General features: G+C 40.1%; 1 protein-coding gene across 1 annotated transcript in view; it reads right to left on the reverse strand.

Annotated features, from left to right (window-relative positions):
- LOC148119722 (uncharacterized) overlaps positions 1–19,214 on the reverse strand; it is a 35,971-nt gene extending 16,757 nt beyond the window's left edge. The window contains 4 exon segments of the mRNA XM_087897012.1: positions 8,459–9,577; positions 10,506–10,601; positions 10,990–11,116; positions 19,086–19,214. Of these exon segments, the coding sequence (XP_087753138.1) occupies positions 8,459–9,577; positions 10,506–10,601; positions 10,990–11,116; positions 19,086–19,199 (1,456 nt within the window). The 5' untranslated portion in view covers positions 19,200–19,214.
- Between the last annotated feature and the right edge of the window lie 1,429 nt (positions 19,215–20,643).

A 20,643-nucleotide genomic window follows, 5' to 3' on the forward strand; every position in this document is an offset into this window, starting at 1 on the left:
TGGTTTAGTCTTTGTGCGGTTTTGGTATCAGGGTAACTGTAGCTTCATAAAAAGAGTTTGGCAGTGAGCCTTCTGTTTCTATTATGTGGAACACTTTGAGGAGTATAGATATTAGCTCTTCTTCGATGTTCTGGTAGAATTCAGTACTGAAAACATCTGGCCCTGGGCTTTTTTTGTTTTGGAGGTTTTTGATGATAGCTTCTATTTCCTCGCGGCTTATAGGTCTATTTAAATTGCTCACTTGGTTTTGATTTAATTTTGGTAGATGGTATCTATCTAAAAAATTGTCCATTTCTTTTACATTTTCCAGTTTTGTGGAGTACAGATTTTTGTAGTAGGACATAATGATTCTCTGAATTTCCTCAGTGTCCGTTGTTATATCCCCCTTTTCATTTCTGATTTTGTTAATTTGGATATTTTTTCTCTGCCTTTTGATTAGTTTGGATAAGGGTTTGTCAATCTTGTTTATTTTCTCAAAGAACCAGCTCTTTGTTTCATTGCTTCTTTGGATTGTTTCTGTGCTTCTATTTTGTTGATTTCAGTCCTCAACTTGATTATTTCCTGTCTTCTTCTCCTTTTGGGTGAGTCTGCTTCTTTTTTTCCTAGAGCTTTCAGGCATGCTGTTTAGGTCACTGATGTGAGCTTTCTCCATTTTCCTTATGTGGGCACTTAGTGCTATTAACTTTCCTCTTAGCACTGCTTTCATAGTGTCCCATAGGCTTCAATATGTTGTGCCTTCATTTTCATTGAATTCAAGGAAGGTTTTAATTTCTTTCTTTATTTCTTCCTTGACCCAGGAGTGGTTCAGTAGTTGATTGTTCAGTTTCCATGAGTTTGTAGGCTTCCTGGGAGTAGTTTTGTTGTTGAATTCTAACTTTACTCCATGGTGATCTGATAAGACATAGTGGGTTACCCCAATTTTTTTGTACCTGTGGGTGTTTGCATTGTTACCAAGAATGTGATCAATTTTAAAGAAGGTTCCATGAGGTGCTGAGAAGAAGATATATTCTCTTTTGTTTGGGTGGAATGTTCTACAGATGTCTGTTAAGTCCATTTGATTCATTACATCTGTTAGTTTTCTTATTTCTCTGTTAAGTTTCTGTCTAGTTGATCTGTCCATTGGCGAGAGAGGAGTGCTGAAAACTACTATTAGTGTGTGGGCTTTGATGTGCGATTTAAGGTTTAGTAATGTTTCTTTTACATGTGTGGGTGTTCTTAAATTAGGGGCATAGATATTCAGGATTGATGAATTGTTCCTGTTCTGAGTATAAAATGTCCTTCTCCATCTCTTCTGATTGATTTTAGTTTGAAATCAATTTTGTTAGATATTAGAATAGCCACACCTGCTTGTTTCTTAGGTCCATTTGATTGGAAAACCCTTTTCCAAACCTTTACTCTGAGGTAGTGTCTGTCTTTGAGGTTGAAGTGTTTTTCTTATAAACAGCAGAATGCTGGATCCTGTTTATGTATTCATTCTCTTAGCCTGTATCTCTTTAGAGGTGAATTGAGACCATTGATATTAAGTGACATTAATGACCATGGGTTGTTAGCTCTGGTTATTTGTTGGTAGTAGTGTTTGTGTGTTTTGCTTCTATGGGTTATGCTGGTAGGGGGTTATCAGATGCCTGTGTTATTGTGGATGTGGTTCCTTGGGTTGAGGTTTTCCTTCTAGTACTTTCTGTAAGGCTGGGTTTGTGGATACACATTGTTTAAATCTGTTTTTGTCATGGAATATCTTGTTTTTTCCATCTATGTTGAATGAAAGCTTTGTTGGGTACAGTAGTCTGGGCTTGCATCCATGATCTCTTAGTGTCTGCAGCACATCTATTCAGGACCTTCTGGCTTTCATGGTTTCCATTGAGAAGTCAGGTGTTATTCTGATAGGTTTACCTTTATATGTTACTTGGCCTTTTGCCTTTGCAGCTCTTAATATTCTTTCTTTGTTATGTGTGTTTTGTGTTTTGATTATTATATGGTGAGGGGATTTTTTTTTTGATCCAGTCTATTTGGTTCTGTAAGCTTCTTGTACCTTCGTAGGAATATCCTTCTTTAGGTTGGGAAAGTTTTCTTCTATAATTTTGTTGAATATATTTTCTGGGCCTGTGAGCTGGAATTCTCCTTCTTCTACCCCTATTATTCTCAGGTTTGCCTCTGGAACATCTGTGAGGTCAAACCAAGAGTAATAGGCCGGACATAAAGTTTAACAGGCTCATTTGTCCAAGCATTCAACATGTCATGTGAACTCTGACTACAGCCATGCAAGCAACGGTCATCTAGGGGCATGCTTCCCAGCCAAGCAGGAAAGTTAACTCTCTTCAGCTTCTCAAACACCAGTGGTCACAGACCCAGCCTGCCTGCCAATGTGATCCTGTTCTTTCCAAACTTCATTCCTTGGCTACTGAGCCCTCCAGACCCAGAAGCACAGGTGGGCTCGGGCAGCAGGGGCGCCCTAGAAGACTGGGCACTCACAGCTCATGGCTTTGGTGTGGCGCCCTCTCCCCTGTCAAACCTGCACCCAGGTGCAGTGGTCCAGCCTTCGACCAGCAGAGCATCTCCAGGTCAGCTTCTCTCACCTCCCTGCTAAGCAGCCCAAGTCAGCTCCCTCCAGGCCGGTCCTGCCACCTTGCACAGTCCCTCAGATCTGCAGGACGGCGCTGCACCCTGTACCAACCTCCATGTTAGGGATCCAAGCCCAGCGCTGAGCAGACACTCGCCTAACTTTGGGGAGAAGCTAAGTTTCAAGACTGAACACGGAAGTTCTGTATCCACAGCCCTTCTTGTGTCGTCATAGTGGACTGGGCTACATTTCCCATAAGTCAGCGCGAAAGACTTCCGATATCCCTTCCCAGAAGGTGAAGTGTTCAGTGACTGGCTTCCAGCCGAGTTTTGTGCAGATGAAGTTGTAAGAAGCTTGAGCACAGGGGCAGTCATGGTGGATCAGACTGTTTTAGTCCTGCGATCTCAGCACCCGCTGTTAGCCTGTGAGCCGAGCCTTTCACATTAATGTTTACCACGTTTCCTACTTATTTCCGCTAATACCTGTCAGTTTAAAGCTCAGGTCTACTTAGTGTGGGATCTTAACTACAGCATGAAAACTCACATTGATCTGTTTTACTTAAAAATAAGGAAGCAGGAAGCTAATATAGGACCGAACATCATCTCTTCAAGATGCTTTTTGAAATCATCCTTGGTAATCCTGTCGCTCATGCAGTGACTCGGGTGCTTAAGACAGAAGAATCAGAAAACAAGGCTAACAAGGACAATTTATAGACTGTTTTATCTAAACACACGGTAGAGAATGGACAGGGGTAGCTTAGGGTAAGGGCTATACCACTTGACTATAATGAAGGTGGCTTTGGTTTAATACCCAGTAATAAAATTAATCCTCATTCTCCTGTGCCTACACCCAGTGTGAGGCAGACGTGGATCAGACTCCAGGGCCGGCATAGGGTTCATATGAACTCTGGAATCCACGCAGTGAAGGGCATGGGTCAGGGTCACGGAGATGGTTAAAATCATTGAACGAAGTGAAAATTACCAAACTCTGAAGTTTCCTTGGAATGAACTTCCAGAATCCATCTAAGGATCTTTCCACTTTTCTGTAAATTCCGTTTCCACACTTTCACCCATTTGTTTGTCTAATTTATTTTTTGTGTCCACTCTGCCATAACCACCTCACCCACTTCTCCCTGACTTTTCACAAACTCGGGCACATAAATCACCACCAGCTGTGCCCTGAGCGCATGATTTCCTCCTCTGCACCTCCCGCAAGGGGCACAGTCCTGGGATCGCACTGAAGTGTGCACCATCTATTGGTCCATTGTGCCTTGTAGGATTTCCCTCTGCACTACGTTTGATATTCCTTATCAAATTCACTATTTCTCCTCTTATCCTGAGATTGTTCATCTTTGACACTAAGTTGAACATCAACAGTATCTGACTCGACCTTCCCTCATTTGTACTAAGCAGAACACTGAGATGATTCCTCCTTGACTACAAAGGTGTCAGAAATATATTCTTAGGACCATGGATTGCACTCACTGTCACGAAGAAGCTACATGGAATCATGGAGTACTGAGACTATCCACCTCTCCTTTGGAAGATTTTGGTACATTTCATGCTTGAGACAAAGATACAAACTCCATCACATGGAAGATTTTATGTTTTTATGATAGACTGATTCACAAGGAACTGTGAGTGAAGACTGTATGAACTTCATAGTCAATTCCTTTATTGCAGACTATGTTTTACCCCCTGACTCACAACAACTTCCTCAACTCAAAGGAACTAGATTCAACAAGCAGTGCTTCCACCTGGACATTTGACAAGTCTGTCTACAATAAGGTCACATCTGCGCTTTCTTCCTCCCTAGTGCTGCAGTGAAAGGCATTGTCAGCAACCTTAAGATTTTCTTAAGAATTTCTGAGCATGGATAGGCTTCCAAAATGTGTGTATGTGGGTATGGGCACATGTGTATTTTTTGTGCGCACGTTTTTGTGTAAGACAGTGTGTACATTTGTATGTGCAGATGTATTGATGTGTGCACGTTTGTGTGTGAGTGTGTGTACATGTGTGTTTGTGTGTGCACATGTGTGTTTGTGTCTGTTACATTGAAACATGACTAGAGAGTTGCTCATTCATAGAAGTGCTGATTCTTCAGGATACAGTACTCATTCACAACTCATTTTCAGTCTCCATTTCTAAGAACAAGTGTAAGCTAAGGCAGAGTTTTCATAATTAATACTAAGTCTCTGTGTTGGTTTTGTGAGCTGGTGACCTAAAGAAAAATGATTCTACACTTTAGTAATAAAAACTGCACGATAATGGCACAAAAAGACACTTTTATTCATGGACTCAAATTGACTACCAGACACAAATCCATACACATAAGGACACTTGATTTTTGATTTAAAAAAGCCAGAAATACACAATGGAAAAAAAACTTCTTCAACAAATGATGCAAGTCTAACTGGATGTCTGAATGTAGCACACTGCAAATAGATCCACCCTTATTATCCTGCAAATCCGGGTGGATCAAAGACTTCAACATAAAACCAGATAAAGTGTACCTGAGAAAGTTGGAAATAATCTTCAACACTTTGGCACAGGAGATGACTACCTAAATAGAACACCAATGGCATAGGAACTAAGATAGAAAATTAATAAATGGGATGTCATGAAATTGAAAATCTTCTGTAAGACAAAGGACACCATCAAAAAACCAAAAGAACAGCCTGAAGAATGAGAAAAGATTCTTATCAACTCCACAACCTGTAGAGGGCTAATATCCAAAATATATAATGAACTCAAGAAATTAGATATCAACACACCAAATAATCCAATTAAAGTGGGATACAGATCTTAACAGAGAATTCTCAGTAGAGGAATCCCAAATGGCAAAGACAATTTAAGAAATGTTCAATATCCTATGCCATCGGGAAAATGCAAATCAAAATGCCACTGAGATTTCATCTTACACCTATGAAAATGACTAAGATCAACAACACAAGTGCCAGCTCATGATTTGGATCAACTGGCACATGCCAGCATTGCTGGTAGAAGTACAAAATTTATAGCCACTTTAGAAGTCAATATGGAGGTTCCTTGGAAAACTGGGAATTAATCTACCTCAAGACCCAGCTATACCAATCTTAGCCATATACCCAAAGGATGATCCATCCTAACAAAAGGATACTTCCTTAATTAGTTCATTGCAGATTTATTCATAATACCCAGAATTTGGAAACAACCTAGAAGTCCCTCAACAAATGGATAAAGATGATATGGTACATTTACACAATGGAGTGTTACTCAGTTGTTGAAAAGATGATATCATAAAATTTGAAGGCAAATGGATGGAATTAGAAAATATAATTCTGAATAAGGTAACTCGGACTCAGAAAGACAAACATGGTGTGTAGTCACTTATAAGTATGTGTTAGCTGTTAAGTAAATGATAATCATACTTAAATCCATATACCTGAGGAGGCTAAGTAACAAGGGGGGGTTCTATAGTGGAAACATGCATCTTCCTGGAAGGTGAATAGATTGTACAGGAGGACTGGGAGTGGGGAAGTATGGGAAGGATCACATTGGGGGAGGGGTAGAGGGAGAGAGCAGATAGCAGAAAGAGCAACGACTGAAATTTGAGGGGATTTGTGAGGCAGCGGAAACCTAGAGCAGTAGAATCTCCCCGGAATATATGAAGGTGACCCTGGTGAGGACATCTAGTAATGGAGGATATGGAGCCTGAATTGGCCATCTTCTGTAAAGTAGCAAGGCCTCCAGTAATGGGACTGAGACACCAACCCAGCCACAAAACATTCAACCTACAATCTGCCTGCCTGCAAGATGTGCTGGGCAATGGTGGCACAGAACTGGTGACTTGTGGAAATGGTCAACCAATGATTAGTCTAACTTGAAACCCATAGAATGGGAGAGAACTTATGCCTGACACTGTATGAATGAACAGGAAGGTGGATAGCATGAAGACCTAGGCTAGAACCAAACTCAACTGACAAAAAAAAATCAAGGAAATTATTCCTGATGTTTTGCCATATTCACAGATCAGTGCCTAGTCTAGTCATGATCAAAGACACTTCCTCTGAGAGCCAATGGGAGCTGATGCAGAGAACCACAGCCAGGCATTCAGAGAGAGAACCCTGGGTTGGAAGTCTCCATTGGGTCCATTCCCTTGGAGCTTGGGAAAGCCTGTAGAAGTGGGGAATGAAGAATTTTGCTGGACAGAAGGATCGCCACTGTAAGAGTATGGCCTACAGAGTGAATTAAGCAGGACTCATAGTGCCTCACGGGGAGAGAAGTTGCAATTATGGATCCTGTGTGAGTCTACAGTACATTCTCTGCATATATGTTATGCCTGTTGGATTGGAGTTTTGTGGAACTCCTGACAGTGGGAGTGGGGGTGTCTCTGACTCTCCTGTTCTCGGGACTACGTTCCTCCTACTAGGTTTCCTTGCCCATCTTGATGCAATGCTTTTTTCTGGGGGAGTGGATTTAAAGACGATGGGAGGTGAGGGAAGTGGGAAGAGCGGAGGGAGAGTAAGCTACAGTTGGAATGTTTTGACTGAGAGAAGAATAAACTTTAAAAATCTCAAAATACAACATAACAAACTGTACAAAGAAGTTTCTCTCCCACCCACCAGTTTCCAAATAACCAGTCAGAGGCTTATATTAATTATAAATGCTCAGCCAATAGCTCAGGTTTGTTACTAGCTAACTCTTACATTTAAATTAGCCCATATTTCTATTTATGCTTTGCAATGTGAGTCATAGCTTGTTCCCTCATTGTTTTTACGTCCTGTTGTTCAGCAGACATTGGCATCTCTCCCTGACTCCACGCTTCCTTCTCCCATAATTCTCTTTGCATTAGCATGTCTCACCAAATCTCTTCTTCCCTGTGATTGGTCAAACAGATTTTTAATTAACAGCAACAAACAAATCATTGCAGAACAATTTCCCTAATGAGTAGAAAAGTTTCTAAAAGCCCTAAATTACCACTAAGATCCTACTTTACAATGGACCACTTTCATCCCTAAAAAAAAATAAGTTTGGCCAAACATGGGCAAATCTTGTGTATAATAAACCATATTGATAGAGAAAAACAGAGAATTCACAGACTTGTCTCAATGGTTACAGAGAAGGCAATTGTCAAACTTCAAAATACCTCTATAATAAATCCTTAGGAAAGCAGGAATGAATGACGAATCTTTCACAATAAGAAAGCCAATGGATGGCAATGGCCACAGCCAATCATCAATAAAAGAAGGAAAAATCAAAAACATGTTCTCTAAAATGTGGCATGAGGTAAGACTTCCATATCTATACTGTCATGCAAGATTTGACTCAAATACTTCAGTGAAGAAATAAGACAACAGAAAATAGCAAAAGGGCAAACATTGGAAACAAGGAAACTAAATTATCCCTGTTTGAAAATGCCATGACCCTTTGATTTAAAGGTCACACACTCTCCAGCAAAAAGTCATGAATCTCATAGGTACCCCTTTCAGTAAAACAGCAGTTCAGAAGAATCAGTTTATTGAAATCATTAGACTCTACGTACACCAACAACTGATAGGCTGAGAAGGTCACCAGGGAAACAACTTGTTCATTTACAATAGCCCCACCAATACAGGAACAGCCCTAACAGAAGAGGTAAAAGACTTCCATATGCAAAAATAAAATAAATAAAAAATAAATTACCCAAAGAAGACGTTATAGGAGAGCAGGATATTGCAAGCTCCTGGTTTAACAGATTTCACATTATAAAAGTTACTACATTAATACATAAAATAAGCACGTAGACAATTTACTATGAGGTTAATAACCAAAGATAAACCATTAAGTTAACGTATTGGAATTTTTCACCAAAATTTCAAAACCATATTCTTATATAGCCTGCCATTTCAACAAATAGTTGTAGTCTCAAAGTCCTTGGCACATTCTTCATACCAGTGTGCTTTCTCTCACAGATGATTTCTTTGGTGTTGCTTTAGACCAGAAGACTGGTAAAAGGTTTTGCCACATTCTTCACACTTGTAACATTTCTCTCCGATATGAACGGTCCGATGTCTAGAACGTGCTGTGTATGTTCTAAAGTCTTTGCCACATTCTTTACACTTGTAGGGTTTCTCTCCAGAATGAATCCTTTGATGTTCTTGAAGACTTCGAGAACTGTTGAGCTGTTTGCCACATTCTTCACATCTATAAAGTATCTCCATATTGTGAAGTAATTTGTGCTTACTTAAGTATGACTTTGTAGAGAAGGCTTTTCCACATTCCTCACATCTGTATGGTTTCTTTCCAGAATGCAGTACCAAGTGACTGGATATTTGCCAGGAGGTGCTAAATACCTCACCACATACCTCACACTTGTAGGGTTTCTTCCCTGTATGAATTCTCTTATGTACAGAACGCAATGATGGGGTATGGAAGGCCTTGCCACACAGTTCACACTTGTAAGGTTTTTCTCCTGTATGAATTCTCTTGTGTGCAGAAAGTAATGGTGGAGCATGGAAGGCCTTGCCACATACTTCACACTTGTAAGGTTTCTCTCCTGTGTGAATGTTCTTGTGGTCAGAAAGTACTGATGGACAATGGAAGGCCTTGTCACATACTTCACACTTATAGGGTTTTCCCCCTGTATGGATTCTCTTGTGTCTAGAAAGTACTGATGGAGCATGGAAGGCCTTGCCACATACGTCACACTGGTAGGGTTTCTCTCCAGTATGAATGTTCTTGTGTACAGAAAGTAATGATGGACAATGGAAGGCCTTGCCACATACTTCACACTTGTAGCGTTTCTCTCCTGTATGGATCCTCTTGTGCACGGAAAATAATGACGGGGAATGAAAGGCTTTGCCACATACTTCACACTTGTAGGGTTTCTCTCCTGTGTGAATTCTCTTGTGTATAGAAAGTAATGATGGGAAACAAAAAGACTTGCCACATTCTTCACACGTATAGGGCTTCATTCCTAAATGTATCCTTTGGTGGTTAGTAAGCTGTGAGCTCCAGTAAAGGGTTTTACCACATTCTTTGACTGTATCTTGTCCGTTGCCTGACAAGTAAAGGATGAAAAATGAATGAAAGCTGAGCAAAATTCTTTATTGCTACTGTGTTTATTTTTAAAAACAAAACAGTTACTCATTATTATACTTGCCTGTCCCTTTGGAAATGATATACTTAAATCTAAATTTCTACAGCTGCACCCAATGGAGCACAATTTAGAAACACAACAGCTGGAAATCATGAACCTTACACTGAAATAAGAAGACTATGAAAACACAGAACAGAGAAAGAAAGGATTATTAATCCAAAACAAACGTGGAAAGAAGGCACAAAACAATTAGAAGACCCTTCTGAGTATTATGCTAATGGAAATCAATCCCTTAAACAATAATATAAATTATTAACTAGATAAACACAAAGGATCAAAGTATTTGAATGTGGAAAACACATTTAAACATAATTTATGTATATAAATTATATGCATATGTTATATATATTATGATTATATATTAAAATGTACACACATTATATACCTAATTTATATATATTCTAATACAGAGTTTTGTTTTGAAAGGTATGAAAGTTACATTGGACAACCAGAAGACTGTCATTACAATATTAAATAACATATTTCAAAGGTTTAAGATAGGAAGATTACTAAAAATTTTATGAGGAAAATAAATACCCAAGACACTCATATTATAAAAAATAAGTCAGGTTCACTAAGAAATGATAGTGCTTTGGAGTTACTGTAAACACAGGCTAACCTCATAGGAGAAGAAGAATAAAGTGTGGGAAACTCCAAGCATCATAAACATCTGAGAGATGTCCTCCTTAGAAAGCAAAGGACAGAAAGGGAGATCCCTAAAAAATTATTTCCACCAAAATCTCATTTCTCAGATCTAAGGATAAAGCCCGGATTTCTGCTGGACCACTGGTCCCCCACTATGTTCATTGACCCCCCCATCCCTACACACCTGGCTGCGTGGCTGCAGCTGCTTGTGTTTTCCCATCTGAAGGCTCTTGTTTTTGCTCCAGAAATGTCACCAGGTATGGCTTTGATGAAGCAAGACCTGATAGTGTGAAAAGAAAACACCATTGTTAGTGTGTCCGCCTGGGAATCACATGTCCTTCCCAGGACTGTGTGCAGAGGGAATGAGAAGATACAAAAAATGATCACAGAAGAACAACTTTTCATGTGTTATATAACGGGAACATCAGACTGCTTCAGGGGAATTTAGGACTTGAATGTCTTGAGGTTCTTGGCCCTTAGTTACAAAGACAAATACTAAAGCTGATGAGTGTACAATTCTCTTTAACATGGACACACCCTGCTCATGCAACTAAATTTCTAACACTACTACTCACTGTTGTAAGTACAAATTCCCATCAGAGCATCTACAAATATAGCAAGTTTCATGCTGACAATTATTAAGAATTTATCATGGAAAAAATCCTCACCCACAAACACAAGATTGCTGTAAATCTCCAATATCACATCCCTGTACAAATTCCACTGAGCAGGACCCAGACATTCCCACTCCTCTGCAGAGAAATAAATAGCCACATCCCAGAACGACAGTATATCCTGAAATAAAGAACAATAAATGAATACCATACATTGCATTTATTAAAACTGTCAATAACAGCACAAATGCCGTCAAGAATCATGTGCTTCTGCATACAAATCTAAAAGTCATTGAGAATAAGAAGAGAGCTAGAAATGCTTCTGATATAGGTAAGCAAATATGTCCCTAAAATAAGTCTGATGTAGTACTGTGATGTTATATGGAACTCATCTTTGAACAAAGTGAGGGCAGAAGATCCTAGAAACTCCCATGGACATTATACTTTTAAGAACCATAAAATGGGGAGTATATGGATCTATGAATCAATATGGTGGGGCTAGAGAGATGGCTCGGTGATCATGAGGATTGACTGCTCTTTCAAAGCACCTTGGTTTGATTCCCAGAAGTCACATGGTTGCTGAAAATTGTAACTCCAGTTCCAGAGGCTCAGACAATCTCTTAGACATGGACACTAGCAAAATACCCACACAGAGAAAATAAATAAGGAACAAAATTTTGAAAAAAAATATACCTCTAGTGTCCCATGTTTGTACTATAATACAACACCTATTATATACATTCCTCACAGTAGGGAGCCACGGTGACGGACAAGGTACTTTTCAACATATTACACACAATCATGAATTAGAAATACAATGAAGATGCAGATCTGATGCAGCACCTCTGGGATGAGGTCTGGGATCCTGAACAGGTAGAGAAGGATGCAAGTAACAGTGTAGCCAGGGACATGAATTTGATCAGACAAAAGGTAGAACAATAAATGAAGATTTCATAGACAAAATGGAATGACAAATATTTTAATAAGTTTATAATTAGGAAATTTAGAAGTTTATTCAATGTGAGGACTTACACTATCCCAAGGCATCCTCAGAGGACCTCATGAAAGAACAAAGGGAAATACATTTCTCTTTCCCTGTCCAATAGTGTACTTGTCTGGGCCAGTCAGACACAGGATCCAGTGCCATGAAAGAGCCAATCGGGCATTTACTGGGAGATCTAACTCCAGAGAGTAGGGTTATCAGCCCTAAGGCACCTGTTTCTGAGGTATCCTGTGTTCTTAATACCAACATTGAGTGATTTAGGTGTCTGCTGCCTGTGGCCATTTCCCACTGGTAATACTATATAGCATGATGGACTTTTTAATGACGGTCCTTGCCTTTGAGTCATGAATTACTACTGCTTTTGTCTTCTTTATGTCTTTTTTCATCTTTATTTCTCACTCCTGGTGTTCCCATTTGGCACCTAGTCATTTGAAATCCTTATTCCTGTAGACTCAGGTCAGCCATAGCACCCTAACATTCCTTCCTGTTGTCTAACTGAACAAGAACATCCAGTGACCAGTGATTCTTCAGGCCTCCTCTTCCTGATGTCACCATCACATCTCTTCCTTGATTTAAAATTCTCCAGATTCAACATGTAACTGACAATGTGAGATTTCTGAGACAGTATAAAGAGACAGAAGACAGAAAAGAGTCAGGAGTCTGAACGTCAACACACAGAACTGTACTTATTAGCTTGAACAGCAAAGAGCAGTCTAAATCCTGTGGGAAATTGAGAGGTCTACCAGGGGGAAAAGATGGATCTAACATTTACGGTGGTAGAATGAGTGTCCAGGGAATGAGGAAACCGTGACAGCACGAAGCCCACCTTTCTTTCTAGCATTCTCTCCTTCGTCACACAGTTTGTCAAAGTTGAGGCCGGCTGACCCAACAGATGTTCTTTTCTAGAATGATTGAGAAGGCTGACACCTGTAATCACACAGGAATCACGTTTCACTTCCAAGTTCAGCTGACCAGTGCTGCTGATCCGAGCTGGAAGAGCTTCTGATACAGTAAGCCTGATAGCACAAGCACATCAGGAGGCACCTGAAGGGAGCTGCTGCCCGTCTCCGTGAGTACTAATGGCCGGTCTCCTCTGTTGTCATTAGCCTCTCTTCCTGCCTTGTGTCTCTTCTCTGTGTTCAGAAGTTTAACACTATCCATACCATTGTAAATGACTATATTACATCCTTATGCAGTTGACTAGTATCCCACATTAAACATGTGAACCACAATTCCCTGATTATTTTACTTTTATGACTTTGTTAAAATTCACACAAATTATAGAAATTCATTTCTAGCCTCCTTTGGATGACCTCAACACCACAGAAAAATGAATATAAAGAAAACTGAAGCATGTGTGTCAAAAGAAGGTAGAGCTGTTTTATAACAGAAAAGAATAAAGGAAGCTGGTATGAAGTCAGACACACAAACCTAGTAAAACAACATTTAAGTTTGCCACAGGTAGGCTGACTGCAAGGGTGTGCCTGTGTTTTTCTCCTACAGACCACAAGCCCAGTTCTCACAGGAAAAATGAGAGATCAAGATGACATCGTCCCCCAAAACACTGCACATTCTGTAGAAATGTTTACCAAGAGATGAACAAACCAAGACACAGGTTTCAAGGTACAATCATTAACTTCATCAAAGACTACCAAAAAAAGTCTAAGGAGGACATGAAGACACATCTCAATGCCATTAAAGACAATGAACATAAGGAAGATAAATGTCTGGGTTATGCCAAAGAAAATAAAAACATAAGAATGATATAAATGACAAAAATAATCCATCATTTGAAGCCGGAATTCAATAAATGGAAATATTGAAGAGGACTCTAGCAGGAAAGGAGAAGGAACTGAAAAGCCCAGTAATTCAAAAAGAAAACTCAAAGGAAAGACTTACAATAGGATGAATCTAGCAGCAGATAGGATGTCAGAATTCACAGATAAAATTGAAGATCTGGATGAAATAAGCTAAGAATATGAAATAATAATAAGAATAAAAAATCTGCAGGAAGGAAAGATAGGAATTATAAGACACTATAAAAAGAAAAAACCCTCAAATTATTGGCACAGATGAAGAAAAAAAATCCCAACGCAATGCCATACACAAGATCTTCAACAAGATCATAAAAGAAATCTTCCATAAACTAAAGAAAGACACACCCATACAAATATAAGGAGGAGACAGAACACTAACTCAACAAGACTAGAAAATATGAGCCTCATGATATACTAAAATCTCTAAGACAAAGAGCACATTTATTTGTATAACAGCCTGTAGCACATATCAGAGACAGATATTGGGGTTCAAGGTGAAGATCAGAAAAGCAAAGCAGCCAACCACCAGAGAACCCCTTTACCTCTGCCAAATCTTCAGACCAAAAGGATGAGACCCTGTCTTCACAAATCCTCAAACTCCACACTTGAGTGTGTCTCTTCCCCTTTATATTCCTTTCTCTGCTCAGCCACACCACTCCTATCCTCACCTCCCTAGTGCTGGGATTAAAGGTGTGTGACTCCCAAACACTGGGATTAAAGATGTGAGCCACCACCACCTGAATCTGTTTCTGGATGCTTTTTGTGTAGCCCAGGATAGCCTTGAACTCACAGAGTTCTGACGGCCTCTGGGTGTGTGCACTCCCTCGGCTCTAGTGGCTTACTTAGCTTTGTCCTCTGATCTTCAGTCAAGCTTTATTTATTAAAATATAAATAAAATATCAATACAACAGCCAGTCTCTCAATGGAAACTCTGAAAGCCAGAAGAGATTGGAGAAATGCATTCCAAATATGAAAAGATCATAACATCCAAGCTGAGCTACTATCCAAAGCAAAACTTGCTGTCATAGTTGAAGTAGAAAGAACTATCCACAATATAAAGAGTATTGAAAAAATTATATCCTACCAACCAATCCACATCTCATTCTTCACAGAAGTGAACAGTATCAAAAGTTCATAAACAATCACAAAAGATGCTCACGTAGCCATAGCCCAAACAATCTTGAGCAAAAAGAGGAGTAACACTCATGACCTCAAGATACAGTGCAGAGCCAAAGTAATAAAAGGGAAAAATGGAACCACCACAGAAAACAAATATGTAGACCAGACAAACAGAACAAAACTGAATTGTTAAACATGAGCATAGATAACTTCAGCCTTTTAAAGGTTACAAAGATGCCAACAACATCCACTGGAGAAAAGAAAGCATCTTCAACAACGAGTGTTCCTGAGAAAATAGATTTCCACTTGCAGAAGACTGAAATTACATCTGGATCTATCACTGTATAGGAAAAATAACACAGACCGACCATATACCGAAGGGGTAAAAACCTGAACCCTAACACTGACAGAAGCAAACACAGGAGGTAGCGCATATGAAATAGGTGTAGGGAAGGACATTGTGAACAGGACTTGATTTGCTCCAGAAAAAAAGTTAAGTACAGCTACAGAAATAATAATTGGGTAAAGAGGAAGCCACAGAATAGAAGAGAACTTTTGCCAGTTATACACCTGACAGTAGAGTAAACTCCAGAATATACAAAGAACTCAAAAAACAGAATCCAAAAACAACAACAATTAAACAAAGGGCCCATTCTCAAAATGGGCCTGGGACCTGAACAGAGAATACTCAAAAGATGACAAAAATGTCAGAGAAATATCTCAAAAATTGTTCAGGTACTGATCGATTAAGGAACTTACCGATTAAGGATCTTAATCCTTAATCTAAAGGATTAAGTCTTTACAATTAAGTCTAAACAATTCTGAGAGTTCATCTTACCCCAGTCAGAACAGCAAAGATCAGCAAAGCAACTAACATGCAATGCTGGAGAAGGTGTGGGGAAAAGCGAACCTTTATCCACTTTTGCTGGTATTGCAAACTATTTGCCACTCTAGAAATCAGAAAAGAGAAATTCCCAAAGCTAAAAAATAAATCTCCTATATGCCCCAACTAAACTACTCTGTAATATTCAAAGATCCTGACATCCAATTCCCAGACAGTTTCCTGGCCATGTTCATTGCTGTTCTAGTCATAAGAGCTAGGAAAAGGAAATGACATAAATATCCTTCAACTGACAAAACAATAATGAAAATGTAGTACACATCCATTAGGGAATACTGTGCAGCCATAAAGAAAAATGGAATTCACCGGTAAGTGGAACAAGAAACGATCACATTGAGGCAACCCAGAAGCAGAAAGACAAACATTCCATGTCTTTTGTCATCTGAGGCCTCTAGATAGAAATCTTCATGCTTTTTATGTATACTGAAGTAACTGCAGAAACCTGGAATGTAAAAAATTACCTTTGTGGGATGCCTAGTGGGCACAGAGGTCTTTGTCTGCACATATGCACTTGAGGAACCTGGCACTTAAAGTATACAGGGTTCTTCCTTCAAGGGAAGGAATGCAAAACCCATTTTCTGTCCAGAAGCCTACAGCAGATTTCAAGTCTGTCGACTTTGTTCTATCTATGTGGCTAGAGCTGATGCTTCCAGAAACCCTCCTGCAGACCCTTGGAAATTAGTTTATCTCATCCATCCTTCAACCCGTTTTTCTCATTCAATCTATAGCATTACAGAGAGTATCCCTGTAGTCACATATGTTCTGTATTTAGTTTACGTTATTCATCAACGCAATTTATGTATACTCTGTTATGCATATGGGCTTGGGTTAATTATCACCAGAAGAATTTTCACTTAATTGTGCTTGTGCATAAATGTGTCTAACGTAACACCCTGGGGGCACATTCCTGACATTTGAACTAACACCTGCTACTGAATGCTGTTGGGTAGAACTGCCTTCCTGCTTTCCCTGCCTAGCTATTTTACTAACTATGATGTTCACAAACACCCCTGCAGGGTGCTAGAGAGTAGTCACAGGGAGAAGACAGGGCGGATGTGACTTCATGAAGGAAACTGAGAAGAACACTGGGACACTGATTATGGAGAGACATGACTATAGAAGGTGACAAGCGTCCTTGATTCAGTGACAGAAATTTTTAACTCAAAACTGAAAATGATTCGAACCCAGACTTCTCAGGATTATTCCTTTCTTGGTTTTGTTTCTTTCGTTGCCAACTTACCACAAACAAAACAACTGAATAGTTTTTGACAGAGTCTCCAAGGACAAATTGAGACATACTTTTCAGCTCAAAACATATCATTGCATTTGCAAGGTGTCCTTAGACTCACTGACTGAAATGCTCTGATGGAGAAGGTGGGTGCTTTCCCACTTCCCATACAGCTATGAGTTTCCCTAGAGATCAGCAACATTAACCAGAAGTCTCTATTATTTTAAATATGGTTGAAAATGAACTGAAAATTCAGGAGCTAAAACAAGGTGGTCTGAAGCCCATGTTTACTAAGAGGGCACTCCAATGCCATCAGCCAGGCTCCAGCGCACAAACACCTGGCTTGACACACACTTGGGCAATATAAGAGCACGTGAGCTAGGGGGAGTGGCTGTGGAGGAAAATTACTGAAAAGAAGCTGTGTCTGGTTTGACGGAAAACTCTTGGGAGGAGTCTGTGTCTGCAGAGACTGAAGGGCCATGTGGAGATTCATTACTATGGGGAGACTGGAATATTGCAGGTTCAGAGAGTAATTACCTTTCCTTGGGCTGGTTTTATCCTTCAGAAATGTTCATTTCTTCTATCACTCTGTGGTGGACCAAACAGCTTATGACAATAGATGAAAGAGACTGAATCCACTGACTTGGCAGAATGCTAGCTTCCATCTATTCAAGAGTCAAGAATGTCACCAGATAGTGTCTTAAGCAGACAGAATAGGTCCCCTATCTCATAGTATCTATCAATGTATTTTAAACTTGTCTTGATTAATATCATTCTTTGTTCTGTAAACCTATGAAACTGTTTCCACATTGTAACAAGTTATTTGGGATAACCAAACTCTTTGTCCCAAGGGTATGGACACCCAAATGACTCCAGACAAAGCTATCCCGTTTTCCCGTTAAGATGAGAGCAGCAGTTTTCCCATGAACAGGAAGCTTCTATATGCAATCCAAAGAACCCTCAGTGGGCAGCAGCCTTCCAAATTCATCTTTAGCTCACCACGAAAACTTTGGCAAATCTTTCTAGACTATTCGAGGAGCATCAGTGGACCTGGATGCCACATTCAGTGACTGAGCATGTTTACTGAGTGCAGACAATGCTGACGAAAGGAAGAGATAGAAGAAAAGCATGCAATGAGAGGACAACATACAGTACCTGCCAGAATAGCAGGGCCGTTTTCCCCTCCCTTACACAAACATTCAAGCCTCCTACTGTCAATCATGAGGCTCATTTCTCTCATCACATCAAGTCCTCCCTCACATCTGAAAAGGAGTCCAAACTTCTGACGCCACACAGTCTCAAGCAATACTGATGTGGTACTATTGTCTAGTCTCTTTCACTATGCAGTGTAAAATCTGTTATTATGTGGATTGCACAATGATACGTTAATACCAATTACAAGATTATTCTGTGGCTATTCAGGGGTGTTAATGTGATGGTTCAAGTCAAGGCGTGTACATCTGGGATTCCTATTCAACCAGAGGCATCCATAACAAATCATGCCACAGGGGAACAACTAACCTTCCATATAACAATAGCCCTTACAGGCCTCTGTCTCTGGAAACTAGGAACGATAGGAATCTCTGTGAGCTTAAATCAGGAGCAGTAGGCTGACCATAGAGGATAGGAGAAAAGAGATCTAGAAGTCCTGAGAATTATGACTACCGTTATATGAGCAAGGGTCACGAGGGAGAGCATGCTTCCCAGGCAAGCAGGAAAGTGAGTTCCCTTCACTCCTTAGACCTGAGCAGTCACAGACCTTCTCTGCCCTAGCAACCTGGGTCTTTCGAATTTCCATTCCTAGTCTACTGAGTCAGCCCTTCAGTCCTAGAAGCAGAGGTGGGCTCGGGCAGCAGGGGCGCCCTAGGAGACTGGGCATTTACAGCACATGGCTTTGGTGTGGCGCCCTCTCGCCTCAAACCTGCACCCTGGTGCTGTGGCCCAGCCTAGGTCAGCACAGCATCTCCAGGTCAGCTTCTCCCGCCTCCCTGCTAAGCAGCCCAAGTCAGCAACCTCCATGCCGGACCCGCCACCTTGCACAGTCCCTCAGATCTGCAGGACAGCGCTGCACCCTGCACCAACCTCCATGTCAGCGATCCAAGCCCAGCGCTGAGCAGGACATTCGCCTAACTTTGGGAAGAAGCTAAGTTTCAAGACTGAACGCGGAAGTATCCAAGACCCGTCTTGTGTCGTCATCGTGTTTGGAACTACATTTCCCATAAGTCGACGCGAACAACTTCCGGGATCGCATAAAAGGTGATTTATACAGTGCCTGTGTTCACCCAACAGCTTGCTTGCTGATGAAGTTGTGAAGAAACAGGCTTGAGCACAGGGACCCCCACAGTGGATCAGGCTATCTCAGTCCTGCGATCTCAGCACCCGCTGTTAGCCTGTGAGCCGAGCCTCTCACAGTAATGTTTACCACGTTTCCTAGTTATTTCCGCTAATACCTGTCAGTTTAAAGCTCAGGTCTACTTATTTGGGGATCTTACTACTGCGTGAAAACTAAGACTAATCTGTTTTACTTAAAAATAAGGAAGCAGGAAGTTAATGTAAAACTTAGCACGGTCTCTTCAAGATGCCTTTTGAAACCATCCTTGGTAACCCCACCTGTCATGCAGTATCTTGGGTGATTAAGACAGAAGAATCAGAAAACAAGACTAACAAAGGGCTAACAAAGACAACTTATAGACACATTTGTCTAAACACAGTGTAGGATGCCTATCATCTCCAAAGTAGATTGGTGCTGTCATTATCAGACATGTCTTATTGTTATTTTTAAAAAAAAGGAACCTTTGCTATTAAAACATCTTAAATGTCATATTCCGAAGATTTCTGAAGTGCTTGAAGATGACCTGTCTATCAAAAAATATATCTGTTTGGGAGGTAGAGGCAGGCAGATCTCTGTGAGTTTGAGGCCAGCCTGGTCTATAAGAGCTAGTTCCAGGACAGCTAGGGCTGTAACACAGAGAAACCCTGTCTCAGAACACACACACACACACACACACACACACACACACACACACACAGCCCATTTTACCTGTTAGGCTGAGAAAAGTATTAACAAATGGTTAAATATGTGGATTGACTGATTGGTTGATTGATTTTTTTTCAGACAGGGTTTCTCTGTGTATTCATGGCTGGCCTGGAACTTACTTTGTAGACCAGTCTGACCTTGCACTAACAGAGATCCTCCTGCCTCTGCCTCCTAAGTGCTGGGGTAAAGGCGTGCACCACTACTGTATGACTGACTATATTTATTTTTAAAAACAGAGACATTTACTCATACCTGCATCTTTCAATGTAAATAATATGCTACATTTAAATTTCTAAGGCTATATTCAGTAGAGCCTAATTTAAAAATTTTTATAACAATAAAAAAACCATGATAGGTGGAAATTAGGTAACTTGCAGTGAAAGAAGAAGACCATGACAACACAGAACAAAGAAACCAGGGAATATTAATCAAAGTCAAACATGTAAGGAAGGCATAACACCAACAATTAAGAAAACAAAACTATTATGTTATTGTAAACAAGATGCTTAAAGAAATATACAAATTTTATGACTAGATGAACCCAAAATATAAAGTAATCCGGGTTGAAAAACACTTCTTTTTGCAGTTCATACATATCCTAAA

The sequence above is a fragment of the Myodes glareolus genome, chromosome 15, assembly GCF_982192425.1.
Source record: "Myodes glareolus chromosome 15, mMyoGla1.1, whole genome shotgun sequence".
Taxonomy (NCBI): Eukaryota; Metazoa; Chordata; class Mammalia; order Rodentia; family Cricetidae; genus Myodes; species Myodes glareolus.